At 40.8% G+C, this 14,690-nt stretch overlaps 1 protein-coding gene across 3 annotated transcripts in view; it reads right to left on the bottom strand.

Moving 5' to 3' along the window:
- The window catches only part of LOC115180983 (zinc finger protein ZFPM2), a 127,090-nt gene that overhangs the window by 42,804 nt on the left and 69,596 nt on the right, over positions 1-14,690 (bottom strand). For 2 of the 3 annotated variants that reach the window (XM_029743105.1, XM_029743089.1), the window contains one exon: positions 4,603-4,714. In XM_029743105.1, coding sequence (XP_029598965.1) covers positions 4,603-4,714 — 112 coding nt within the window. The remainder of the gene's footprint in view (positions 1-4,602; positions 4,715-14,690) is intronic. The other variant, XM_029743096.1, reaches the window with a different exon arrangement.

The following is a 14,690-nucleotide window of genomic DNA, read 5'->3' as shown; positions in this document are numbered from 1 at the left end:
TTGATCTCTGTTGTATTTTAATTAAACATAATTACGCTGCTGCTCTGAGCTGTGGTGGGGCCTCCTTTAGGGTACAATTTTGTTTTAATACACTGATAATGAAATTTTGACATTGTGTCAGTTGTTTAGTTATTATTCAGTCACACTATTTCCCTATGTTCCCAGATAACAGATAATAACCTCAGCACCTCCTATTTGCCGCAGTCGTTTTAAAGGGGAGGGTTGAAATGAACAATTCAATCTGAACTGTTATAGTACTCTCTCTCCTCTCCCCCAGTCCCAAACAGTTTTTAAGATATATATTTCCCCCTTTCTAAACCAAGCGTGTTCTTATTCTGAATTCTCCCTATTTTGTTTTGGACAGAATATAAAAAATTCTGATCCAATTTCAAAAGTACTGTGGAAAGACAGTTAAGATTTCAGTTGATGAGAGATGAATCTAAAAAGATCTAGCCATGTCCCGCAAGTTCACCCTATACCTCCGAGGTCTCTGGCTAAGAGCGTGTGAACAACGGACGCGTGAGAAAAGGGATCTGATGGCGAGGACTTATGAACATGAAATAACAGAAAGACACAGCAGTGAGTTACAATCTAATTCTACACCGTATGGGCTTATGTAAAACGCCCTAGTACATTGGTCAATTTCCGCTCCAACAATGGCCGACTTTCTCCAGAGACATATTGGACATGCTGTATCTCAATGTGGTCCGCTTAAGAGGCTTACGTTAGAAAAACTCAGGTGACCTTAGAATAATACGACATAATATCAAGACAGAGCGTGGGTGAGTTTCTAAGGGCTCAGATATCAGGTGACAATGGTCGAGCACAATAGGAGAGAACCGAGTTGAATACAGCCATACTGACTTCCCTGTCATACTGGTAATGATGATGTACATTTGATGTAATGTGTGGACAGTAGGTACCAAGAAATCTGACGAACTGTAAAACATGCAGAATGATTGGTGGATGTCCAGTCTTGGAGGCCTACATTATGTTCAGTTATTCTCTCTGTAAAAGGTAGGAAAGAAGAGAAATGAATCATTAAAAGAAGAGCAGTGTTATATGATAGAGGAGGTGGTGTATTTCATGACATTGTGGATAGCAGTGATCCTGAAATGATATTTCTATTTATTGTCCCATTTTTTCTTTCTGTTTCTTTTTGTTTTAATTACTGATCGCCACTCTTTTGATTCAATAGTGGAATAATGAAAACGCCCCAAAAATGATGCAATTACATAATATGCCTTTCTTTCTAAATTAATAAACACTTCCATATTGTTAATCAAATGTACCAATTCTCCACTGATATCCTCCTTCTCTGACTTGCTCTCTCTCTTTCCCTGTCGGTCTCTCACTTTCTCCCTATCTCTCTACCAATTCTCCCCCAATTCCCTCCCTCCCTCTGCGTTACTGTAACGTGTAATTACTCCACAGACTCGCTGCCTGTTTCTAAAAAACGTCAGTGGTTCAAAGAAACTGTCCATGTGTGGCGCGGAGCATTGTGGAGGTTCCAGGTGGATTTCTCGATAATGAGTTGGTGCAGCAGTCAAGTTGAGAGTTTTAGTAATGGCTGGCTGCTGTGCTCTGTGCTGAGGCACTACAGTATACTGGCTGCCTGCATGGGAGTCTAATGTAAAACAAACAGCACTGTATGCTTACTGTTTTCGGTGCTACTGATAGAAAGACAGCCTGGTAAAAACAGATATGTTTATTCCACTTTTTATATTATCACGTCTTCAAGGGGGAATTGGTAGACATTCTTTATTTTAAAGTAATATATATTTAACACAAACTATGGGCATATGAAACATAGACATAATAACCTACAGAATATAGTCGTAGTTGATAGGGTAAACTCTCAGTGGAAATGTTAGTTTAGAAATGTCTCATTATACAGTGTGTTGTTTGTCAATATTAACAACACAAAATGATAGAGACAGTGAGTGGCAAATCATTAAAAAAGGGACAATCAGTAGAACCAGGACACAGGACAGATTTCAGTAAAATTCCATGTCTAATATTGGATATGTGGTAACCGTGGTATTGTGTTTTCTGCTGGATGCCCGGGGCAGCCCAATGGGGATTCCACCAAACTCACATAGCTCTTGTTCACAGTGAACTAGCATGTATTATACATTACACACTGTTGGACTGCATCAGTCCATTGGGAATCATTTCTCTCTTTTTCTCTGTCCCATAGAATGTCAATGGTTGAAGATCGTGAACATTCAGTGGTAGCCATAGCACACTGACAATACATTTTACTTTCAGATCATCAACAATAAACTACGATATGGGAGGGTGAAACATAGTGCCAACTCTAGTTAAGAGGCACTCCTCAAGAAAGCCAAGATGAATTGAACATGAGCCAAGTAGCCATATTCAGCGAGAACCAATGAACATGCAGTATATTGAGATGTTCACTGACTACCATAAGTCAACTGCCTTTCTTAGCGCAAAACAGACAAACAGACAAACAGCAACACTTGGGGAGAGATGTAAACACTGAGGCCCTATGGCTATGTGTGTCGGTTTCATGCAGAGAGGGAGTCATCACTGAGTCATTCTGTACTGTCTGGTGTCTGCATGGGGCCATAGAAATACAATAACTAGAATGATTCTCTCTGGGGCCATAGAAATACAATAAGTAAATAGATTTTGTACAATGACTACAGATATTCTCTCTGGGGCCATAGCAATACAATAACTAAATAGATTCTGTACAATAACTGTCTGGGGCCACATACATAGAATAACTAGAGAGATTCTGTCTGGGGCCACATACATAGAATAACTAAAGAGATTCTGTCTGGGGCCACATACATAGAATAACTACAGAGATTCTGTCTGGGGCCACATACATAGAATAACTAGAGAGATTCTGTCTGGGGCCACATTCATAGAATAACTAGACAGATTCTGTCTGGGGCCACATACATAGACTAACTAGACAGATTCTGTCTGGGGCCACATACATAGAATAACTAGACAGATTCTGTCTGGGGCCACATAACTAGACAGATTCTGTCTGGGTCCACATACATAGAATAACTAGACAGATTCTGTCTGGGGCCACATAGAAATAGAAATTCTGTCTCGGCCTACAGATTAAGAGCTGCAATTATTGTCTCAAAATGACTACACACAGTAAGGTGACAAATATTATACAATTATTTCCAAATTGAAATTAATTGTATTTTTCTGCACTTTCTCCCTCTGTATCGTCTATTATGGCTTGGCAGGCGTGTTCTTTTGGAGAAAGGTTTAGCAGCTCTATACTAATACAACACAAACGGCTCTCACTGGGGGACTCCTGTTTTTGGTCTGACTTTCACATCACTTCCTTTTCTAATTGAATACGGGTCAACTAGATGCTATGAAGAAGGGGATATGAAGGACAATGCTACAGAGGTGATCACAGATCCATAACGTCCGTTTGTGTGGGATGATGACAGTACTGCAACTCCATCTCGGATGTCTTCTATAATGACTATGAAGACGGGGAGGGGAAATGACAGACTTAACAAAACGAGACCAAATCCTGTTATTACTCCCTTTTTTGTTTCATATATTCAGTCTCCTGGCAAAAAGATTAGGAGATTTTTAAAGAAGTGCATAATCTCCTTTAACAGCTTATCATAAACTTGAATGATTTGGTGATAAAGAGCACAAAGTTAAGTATCCGGTTAAGAGGATAACTCCCCAGTGCAGTCTAGTGATTAGTAGATGAGAATTGGGAGACCGAAAGAAAATCCGGGCTGCAAATCCCAGTTCCCGCTCTGATTCACTTTGAGGGGAAGAAAGTCCATTTCAGCTCCTTCGTGAGTCTAGTCACAGGGTAATCATTTTGAAAACGGGATAAATAGAAACCACTTCTTGCATCCCTTTTGAATTCAAACATCTTTATTTACTTATTTATGTGCCTGTGTGTCTCTGGATACACCCGTCAAGACCCAATTATGGGCTGCAGCAGCCAGTCAGCAGCACAGTGCTTTCATAAAGAGTGAAGTCTGAAGACTGTACTGTCAGTGTCAGTGTGCCATATTAGCATTTTACAATCAGTAACCTTAAGCCCAATCATGAACTATGGATGGGCAGCCATTTTGAGCTTGCCTAATAAGGGCATTCTAGCTGTATCAGACAGCAAATAAATCCCTCATTTTTATTTCAGTGTGATTCGAGACTCACAATCTTTACGGTCACACACAGTAAACCCAAATTACATAAAAAGAGAGATATGCCATTAGCAAATTTCTGATTATCGTCTACATAATAATTTTGGGGAATTGTAATTTGTGAATAGAGAGGAATTCACTCAGACTGTGTACAAAAAGCGAAGGAATATATTTACCTCGTGAAATCGAAAACCACTGACTTTGTGTCTCGTATGTTGTTTTCCCACTCCTAATCAAGACTTTTGAGTTGATACACTAAATGACTTCAGAGGGATGTAAAAAAAAATATTTAGAGTGAAAGACAGCGAGAGACAGACAGACAGCAGAACTTAAGTGGGGGAATTGTCTGTCAGACCGTGTGTTTGGCTGCTGTGGTGTTGCTAGGGAGATAGCAGACTGTATACAGCAGTCTGGAGATTGAGCTTACCTTTGCTGTACACCACACAGTTATTTTTGTTGTCTTCTGCTCCTTGCCAAGTCACATCCAGCAGCCACCTGGGGCCCGCGCTGAGCACCACCGGTACACAGCTCTTCATCTTCTGGACAGGGACAGATAACAAACACTAATCATTTGCTTATTTTGGTGATTAAACAAACAATAATTAATAATAGCCACCAAGTTATGCTTCCTCCTCTTCTCTGCAAGCCATAAACAAGGTCATTCTATAAGAGCTAGTAGGTCCTCTTCTTCTCCCCGCAATGAGAAGATTTGGGAATTGAGATGGTTGGGGGGGGGGGGGGGGGGCAGAGGAATGGGATCAAGGTGGTGGGGGCAGTTGGGGTAGGAGAGTGGCTGGAGTGGTGGGAGAGAGGGAGGGGGGACATACAGTGCTGCTAACGCCTGATCCCTATGATCCCAATGATACAGTATCAGATCTCCCAGATTAAGAAGATATCGGATGCCCAGAATGCCGATGACTTTTAGAGTGAAGGAGGCGAGTGTTCAGGAGTGAACTTTAGGCACATTGTGCTGCGCTATCGCTGGGATCTCACTATTTCCTGAAACAGCCAGGGAAGAATTGAAAGAATCAGTATCTATTTCAAAGGGCGATTGAGGCTACGTCTTATAATATGCCGGCAAATTATTCTGAATGTGTAACATCATTTTTCTTCTGGGCTCGGGTCAAGCATTGGTGCTTTAAGTTATTTCTATGGAAGGAAAACAGGGAGATAGATACTGTGGCCCCGGCTAAATGTATTCACAACCAGACATGGAGAGGGGTCGGTCAGATTGTAAGGCCTTTCTATTTATTTTCATATGATTTTCTATTCTATTTTATTTTTTAAATGGCTTTTTTTTCTCATTTTTTTTTACAAAGGGTAATGAAAGCCAAGAGTACATCTTCAGTGCTCATGGAGAGGGGTAGAAGCATCTTTCTTGGGCAGCCGTTACAGTAGCCTATTGCTAGCAGGCAAAATGTCAGTATTTCAAGGCCATTACTTTTTTAACCCCCAGGCCCTCCTTCATTAGGGTGTTACAGAAATAGTTTAGCTAAGAGAAAATAGGCTGGGGTGCAATATCTTCTCGACACTTCATTTATATTTCCATTTGAAACAGGCTGCCATGAGACACCATCCATCTGCCTAATGCAACAGAAAAGCACAAGTTGTCTCACTATGTGTTTCAGATATTTCTTCGGAAAGGCAGCAACAACCCTTGAAGGATAAATGCAAAGGCCACTTTCACACGTTAAAGGTCTGAATTGGCACAGATACACGCAAAAGATTGATTTATTACGCACGCAGGTGAAGGAGTGTTTAGACACGCACACACACAGAAATATTTTGTTAGTAGTGACTGAGGATTAGAGGGCTCTCTCTCTTTCCTGAGAAAACAGAAATACTGTAGGCTACATTCAATAACAAAAGTGCAGACAGCATATGGGCTCTGATCTCAGTCAGTCTGTCACACACAAATGAAACAATACGTAGAAAACTCTAGTTCTTACATAGCAGCTCGAAGCAATGGTGGACTTGTGCCAGTCAGACGGATCAAACACCTAGTGAACAGCACATTGTGTCTGTTGATTTTCTCATTCCTTAATATTTAGTTATCTTATCCCACCCTGGCAGAGGAACAGAGAGAGACCTCCGTCATTTAAGCCGTCCTCTATTTCACATCTCAAATTAGCCTGACAATAAAGTCGTATATCTTCGGCGAACCTGTAAATCTTACAACCCTGTCAAAAGGAGCAAAGGAGACGGATCTGATTGTTGCTACGACGACTATCTAAAATGAGAATCGGATTAACCCTTTGTCAGATCTCCAGACTGGGGGCCATCTCTCTTATTTAGCTGTGTGAGGCTTCTTCTTCTCCTCTCTTCCTGTCCGTCTTGTCTCTAAGGCCTTCTGGGAATTCACTATATTACACTGCCTCTCACCAGGGAGAGAGTAATAATAATATATGGGTATAGTTTTCAACATTACAAATACTGTAAGAAAGCAAACATATTTACTGGATTACATTTCCTTTAATATTGTATTTGAATTTGAATTATTTACATTATTGACATTTATTTTTGTTTCAATGTGTTTTCTTAATATAACGATTCATTGTTAAAATTGTCATAACATAACTTATTAATAAAACTAAACATAACCAATTGTAAATTAATACATTAACTGAATACATTTATCAAAATAATGGTCAATTTATCATATAGCTGTATTTTTCATTTTGCTGTAATTTAAATGCTCTATTCATATAAATGTACTACTCTAAATAATGACTATGTTGGGGATTTGAAGTATTTCAGACAAAGGAATGCAGAGAAGCTGTATTCTGGGTATAACACACAATGATGTCACCAAGGGGAGGAGCATATTAGCCTTAAATAAACGCCCTCTTCCTATACAGTAAATACAGTACATTTGTAGTTAAAGCTTCAGACAAAGCCAGAGTGACAAGCAGAACATGTTGATTTCTCTGGAGTGAGGGGGATGTATACAAAATAAAAACATACCCCTTTCTCTAACTACCAATCACAACTAAGGAATGTGACGTACAACAGTGACTCTGTCCTGTTCCACTTCCTCATGAATAAATGTATTCAGAACAGCAAATAATACTGACCCCTATTGGATATTACAACATCAACACCACCGGCTTTAAAATCCAAAGCCACATACAATAAGGTTTCATTCAGACTAATATTAAGACTAGCTATTCTACAGTGTCTACGGATCAGAGGACTCCGCATTTTATTGACAGTGATTAATGGAGTGTTCATCACCATTTACAGAAATGAAAATAGGTTGATGTATTCATTCAGAATTAAACAACGGTCATGTTCAAATTTGAAAATGTATGACAATTAACTCTGTCTCTAAATGTTTTTTCTTCAATAAAATAAAATAGGGACATTTGAAGTAGCTACAGTAAATTAGATGGAAAATAAATGTGACAAAATGTGTCACTTTATAATGTAACGTCATGGATAAGTGTTGAAAACCATCCACCCTTCCTCCTCATGGTGTGTTGTGGTTTATCCACCCTGTTCCCTCACTCCAGTGGTTTCAATACTCTCCCAGGGTTTTTTTCTGAGCCCTGTTACCGTTCAACCAACGTGTAAAAGATACAGTGACCAAAACAGTGTAGTCAGCTAGGAAGTGATTACAAACTGATGCTCCAAAGTCGCTATAAAATGAAAATCAATATTTCCACAAGTTGCTGCAACATAAAAGATAACCTTCATTGATTTTTCTAGACTTAGGCCTCTGTGATAAAATCTAATATAAATTTTCAGCCACACGGATTTGGATCAGAGCAAAGAGCAGGGGCTGAGCGATAAGTTCCATTGCACATCTCTCATAGTTGGATTTTTCCTCCTTCCTTCCAAAGGCAGAGCCCTAGCTATTTATAATTGGCACTGTGTGAGGAAAAGCTTCGATCAGGAATCTGTTCTAATTTTTATTACTGAGAAGCTAAAGCCTGTTCCAGATAATTTGGAATTTTCAGGGGAATTGTGATGGAGTTGATGGCAGCGCCGGACTGACTCCAGAAAGGAGCTAACCTGTAATAGCCTCTGCGGCTGGGCTGATTAAATGTTGCCATAGATGAAAGACCTGCCATCACCGCAATAAATTAACCAATCACACAAATCCCAAGTCGCTACTAATCCCTCCTTGATACCATGATCCTCAGATCAGCTGAAGGAGGTGAGGAAGAAAGTGGCTTGTGACACTCAGCTTCCTCCTAACTCACTGGTTTCCTGTGTAAACAAGCTAATGATATCACCACTGACCATTTCACCACCACTGGGCAACTCTTAACCCGCTTCACGGTCAGGCCAGGGGAAATCGATATCAATCGTTGGTGGGAATGATTCTTTCCTCATCTTTTTTCCCTTCGTTTTTTTTCTACCAAGGTCACAAATGTAGTACTGTATCTCTCCTGATTCCCAACTGCAGAGAAATCAAACCCAGTTTTAGTCTGAGCATCTTTACAGTATATTCTACTTGTTGTTTTGCTTAAAAGGTCCACTGTATATCCAGTAGCCATGGATATTAAAAACACATAGAGTATGAAAGACTAAATGTGCTCTTAATCATAATACAAATGCAAATATTTATTTATAGTATTTTACTTCAAAAATACACATTTCTGTTTTTTATATTTCAATAATATTTATTCCGTTTCTTAAACAAAACTAGTCCTTAAGTCCAGTATAAATATAGTTTTTTTTTCTTCAGTGAAAAACATTGTAAATAGTAGAAGAAGCAGCAGGTTTCTTTCCTTCAGTTCATCTCTCTCTGTTTTTCACTCCCACACACAGCGCTTGACCCAGCGTTTATATTTTAACAACATGTCACTAATAATTTTGATGTGTCATGTCCATATAAGACTCGGGTTAGCCCTTTATATGAAAAAAGAAGGGCAGAAAAGCTTATGGATGTGTTATGTCAAGTTTCTATATTATATGTTACTACGGTGGAGGTATATAGGGATAAAGGATTTGCACCTGTTTACAGCATACTACCACACACACCTTGATAACGTCCATTGCAATTAGTTGTTCACTACGATGAAACAAATTGCATGTGGTCAACTGGAAATTTCATTAGAGGAGATTTTCCTCTAGCCCTCGTTATCTCATTCCGTATTAATATTTCTTTAGCCTCAAGGACGGATGACTTGCCAGGGTCTTTCTGTCGAATAAATGGCCAAAACCCTTTCTCTTTCAATCCATCTCCAAGTTTCTATGCATGTATAGAAAACTTATATTCAGAATATGGATATTTATGTATATTTTCCTTTAATTTAACCCTAGAAAAAGACGATTATCTGTCAACATCCCACATGAACTGGGAAATGCTTCCAATGCATCCATTTCTCAGGTCTCATTTCAAGCCGTTCTCTCCATCTTTTAACAGTAGTATAGTTACATCTGCCCCAATAAAAATATACAGTACCTTCATGTAGCTTTCTTTCTCTCTCTCTCTCCCTACAGTAGCATCTGCTATTGGGAGACTAAATAACAGAAATATGCAAAAATTCGACACTAATTCCCTTTAGAGATAGATCTTGGCTGCTGCCCTGTCATAAATCAGAGCATTTCGATATGAAATGAGGCAAGCTGCTCTAATCATTTCTGCATTTCAAATTGGATCACTGGCTCAATCGCTTGGCTTTTAAACTGCTTGCCTAAGAGCAAATGTGAGGTGGGAGATAATTCGGCAGAAATCTTCTCCCTCCCTGCACTCGCTCTGTGCTGCAGTTAGTTTACTGCTTGAGTGCAAAAGAATGCTTTTTTCTTTTCTATCCCCCCTCCCCACACACACATCTTTCTCTTTTCAACTTTGTTAAATTGACTTTTCGTTTTAAATCGATTAAATTGAGAGTCACTGCTGTTCCTGGAATCTTTAAAAGGACACCAATCACTCTGCCTTTAGTTGTTGTTGCTATAATGGCAGCTACCCTTTGCTGTGCCTTTAGTTTGTAGATCATGGCAGCCATGGGAAATATACATACAGTATTTGATCATTTAAGTGACATCCTATCTGTTTTACTTATTTTAATGTATCTATCTGTTCCTGATTGTAACCACATATGGACAATAAGTGACCTTGAGTCTTAAATACCACATTGAGTGTATGTTGATTGATCATTACAATACGACATACCTAAAGCCACATATGGAGTAAGACAGGGAGGCAGAGAAAGACAGGGTCAGAAAAAAGGAGTGAGTGAGGGAGGGAGGGAAAGCAATGAGTTCCAAGCGTCCTCCATTCTCCCAAACCTCCAGGCAGTAAGAGCTGCTCCAACTCCAAACCCATTCAGTGTAGTGTAAGATCTACCTGCCCTCCAGACAAGTCCTCTCTCTCTCTCTCTCCCTCTTTCTCTCTCGCTCACTCTCTCAGAATGGGAGGAGTTATGTGAGGAAGTAGATATGATAAACAATATGTTTAAATGACAATTTAAAAAGTATAAAAATAACTACACCACATCAGCAATGCAATATCTTATGATCATCTTCTCCTTAATGCAACAGACAAACTATGGGCCTTAGACATATTCTGGTCTATTGTCCCTGTTCGCCAACCAGTTGTTTGGCTGAAGTGGACGTTTCATTCAAATCCATGTTAATCCATGAACTGCAGGTTGCAGATACAGAATATAATGTGTAGCCTATGTATCATTATTTGAAGTAGGGAAGAAAGAAAGAGAAAGTAGAATTTGTAATGCATGCTTCACTACTTAATAATGACTTGGAGGTACACATCCTGTACATGCACGTCTTCCTACTGTTTGGCTTCGGTCAGAGAAATAACATTGAACGCCTCAGTTCTCGCTATTTGAATTCAATTGGGGACTTGTTTGATCTTTGCATGTAACTTAGGGCTCGGCTCCTGGAGCCATGAGAAACTATGTGAGCACATAATAGAGAAGCGACAGCCAGCGATGTGTTCACCTGTATGGTACATTACTGTTCCCCCAGGGTCACTGAACCAGCCAGGTGGCTCATATTCCGGACAGCTCCACTTTAAACACACAGGAATAAACACACGGAGGGGCCTTTCTTCAAAGAAGACATGAAGAGACAAAGTCTATCAGCCATTAAGGTCACAAGCTATCCCTCCACACATAAACACAGACCTAGGAGCAGTCATAAGTCAGTGAAGACAAACAATCACATTCAAGGCAAGATGATGCTTGAATAAAACCATGATAAACCTCAATGCCCCTTTAAGGTACAGCCTTGGATTTTAATACGTTTCTTTGAACTCTTATTTCTTCTCTGTGAAGTCAGAAATCACGATGCAATAAAAAAAAAGCATCTACGTGGCATTATATTTAAGGAAGCTATTTTGCGCAACCCTCTGGCCTTCCCTGAACTGCAGAAAAATCTTTACCTACCGATATTTGCATAATTATTTGATTGTATACCTATGACACAGAAACAGTTTGATTCTCGCGTGCACTTTAGAGAAATGGGGGTCTTAATAAATCCCCTTTAAAGACCGGCCATATTTACACTGAGGTAAGTAAATAAGATAAAGATGGTGAACTTGCCCCCACTAAATGTATTAGACGTGAACTCCCTTATCACAGTCTCAGCACACGGACTGTTAAAAGATGGGGTTCCAGGACGGGAAATGGTCTTTGTTACCCAATTAGTTTCTTGACGACCCTGTGGTGTAATATTCCTGTTTTGACAGCCTCATAAACACACACACACAAACACACATTCACACACACACATACATACAAACACCCACACACACTGCTATGTGCTGGACCACCAGGCCTGTGAAGCCGACACTGTCCAGGCCTCCTCTCCTCTGGTCTTATCTGGGTTCTTTATCTCAAAGTCTCTGCTGATAGAAGACCCATGTGACCACCGACCAAATCAGCATTCTTCACGGAATACTTTCATTTTCTGCTGTTCATCCATCTGGAGTCATTTGACAGGGTTTTGTCTTTGGGCTTTGGTGGGCCCCAAGCCAGGCTAGCAAGGCTGGGGGGCTGGAGTACTGGGGGGCTGGATTGGGGCTGGAGGCCGGAACAGGGCGGACTTATTAGAGACCGGCAGCAGGGACTCGCCCTCGCTGGAGGAGGTGAAGCAAGCAAAGCCTCCACTGTGTTCCTCGACTCCTCCACCAGCGCAACCAAGAGGAAAGAGAACACAGCAGCCCAGCCTAGGCCAACCCCACGTAGAGACTTAGATTGCATCCTAAATGGCACCCTATTCATTCCCTATATAGTGCACTACTTTTCACCAGGGCCCATGTAGTGCACTATATAGGGAATAAGATGCAATTTCAGACTGGGTCTTAGAGTGGCCTGGTTTATGTGTGGGGAGATGTGATGTGGTGGCAGCATGCTATAAATAATGGATGGCATCAGTGGCATGGCATCAAAGGGTCCTGAAAACATCAAGCAGCCTACATGTTATGATGCATTCTTAAATGTATATTATTTTGAAATGTTTGCTTTATTCAGACAGATTAGAAACGGCGGGGAAAACAGATTAACAGGAGACAAAATGGGAAGACGGGGATTGAACCCCGGTCTCCAGGGTTGCATACATGTACCTACTGTAGACCAGCAGACCATGGGGCCTGCACGTAATGATGCATACTAGTGGGATGAGCAACATAGTTGTCTAGGACTGAAAGTTCTTCAAAATACTGATAACATAATGATAAGGATGATGAAGTAGTGTAACATATGTTGTAGGTAATTATAGACGAGACAGAGTGTGTGTGTGTGTGTGTGTGTGTGTGTGTGTGTGTGTGTGTGTGTGTGTGTGTGTGTGTGTGTGTGTGTGTGTGTGTGTGTGTGTGTGTGTGTGTGTGTGTGTTGACTGCTGAAGGGAATGGTCAGTCCTCTAAAACTTTAACCAGCACCATAAATAACTTTAGTCCCCACTGTAATGTAGAATACTATCAGGAGTTTGCAAATGGAAACAATCAAGGATTATCTGGAGCACTTCTCAGGGAAGTTGTTTCAACATATCACAAGTACTGCCATGACAGAGACAGATGGCAAAGCAGCTGGCACCACTCAACTTCTTTTCACTTTTCTGTTTTCCCCCCACTGCAATGGAGGTCTGTTGTGTATGTTAATGGATATATACTCTTTGGTTTGACATAGAAGCTCACGTTGACTTTTCTAAGTTACACACTATGACTTTTCTCAGAGGTTTAGGAATGTTAATGAATGTTTCCGCTAGCTTGGGTACTTGTTGGCTTCTGACGTGTTGTAGACACAGTGTACCTCGCTTCAAACGAGACAGACAGTTAACATTTCACACATTTCCTTATTTTACAGGATGATATGTATCTTGCCGAATGAATCAAATGGTCCTGAATGTTCATGTTTACATCAGGTGTTGAATTATGTTTATTGAGGACCATAAACATTCTACACCTCTGTACTGCATGTTATACACAGACTGCACAAAACATTAAGAACACTTTCCTAACATTGAGTCGCGCACCCTATTGCCCTCAGAACAGCCTCAATTCGTTGGGGCATGGACACTACATGGTGTCAAAAGCGTTCCACAGGGATGTTGGCCCTTGTTGACTCCAGTGCTTGAAACAGTTGTGTCAAGTTGGCTGGATGTCATTTGGGTGGTGGATCCTTCTTGATACACACGGGAAACTGTTGAGCGTGAAAAACCACAGCAGCGTTGCAGTTCTTGACACACTCAACCCGGTGAATCTGGCACCTACTACCATACCCCGTTCAAAGGCACTTAAATCTTCTGTCTTGTCCATTCACATTCTGAATGGCACACACACACTATCCATGTCTCGATTGTCTCAAGGCTTAAATATCCTTCTTTAACCTGTCCCCTCCCCTTCATCTATACTGATTGAAGTGGATTTAACAAGTGACATCAATATGCTTTCACCTGGATTCACCTGGTCAGTTTATGCAATGGAAAGAGCTGTTCCTAATGTTTTGTACACTCAGTGTATGTTCTCTCTCTCTCAATTGGCATGTCTATTTGAAGCCCCAACTCAACATAAAAAGCGCCCATTCTCACTGTAACATTTAGTGTACAGATCCATTCCCTGTATGTATAGCGAGATTGAGTAAACTATGTAGCCATCACAGCAGGGCTGCAAGGCACAAAGCAAGTCAGTGAATTCTGCCTTCCTTATCTGGGGACCAGCCATATCTGTTTGTGGTGATGTAAGGACAGGAGAATGTCAGGTTCACTTGTAGATCAAGTCAACCATGCATTATCTCAAACAGTGGAGCTCAGCCCCAACAGCCCCAACCCCAGTAGCACTGAGCAGCACTGAGCCCTTCACAGCTAATACACCACGGCATGGCGGCATGGCCACAGGATGGATCCCAGCAGAGCACAGAGAGAGGAGCCATAGAAAGGAGCTTAGAAAGACACCAAACAATGGCCCCGGGGCCTGGACACCCCCCTCTGACACAGGTCATAACCCTAGTCTCCATTCGACTCACAAGTATGCCTAACCAAGCGTTGTTGTCAGATCTTTGTCATCGAGCTGATGGTTTAGACTGAGAGAGGGATGAATTCAGTGGA

The sequence above is a fragment of the Salmo trutta genome, chromosome 3 (genome assembly GCF_901001165.1).
Source record: "Salmo trutta chromosome 3, fSalTru1.1, whole genome shotgun sequence".
Taxonomy (NCBI): Eukaryota; Metazoa; Chordata; class Actinopteri; order Salmoniformes; family Salmonidae; genus Salmo; species Salmo trutta.
Note: the sequence above shows the minus strand (reverse complement) of the source record. Positions and strands in the feature narration are given on the sequence as shown.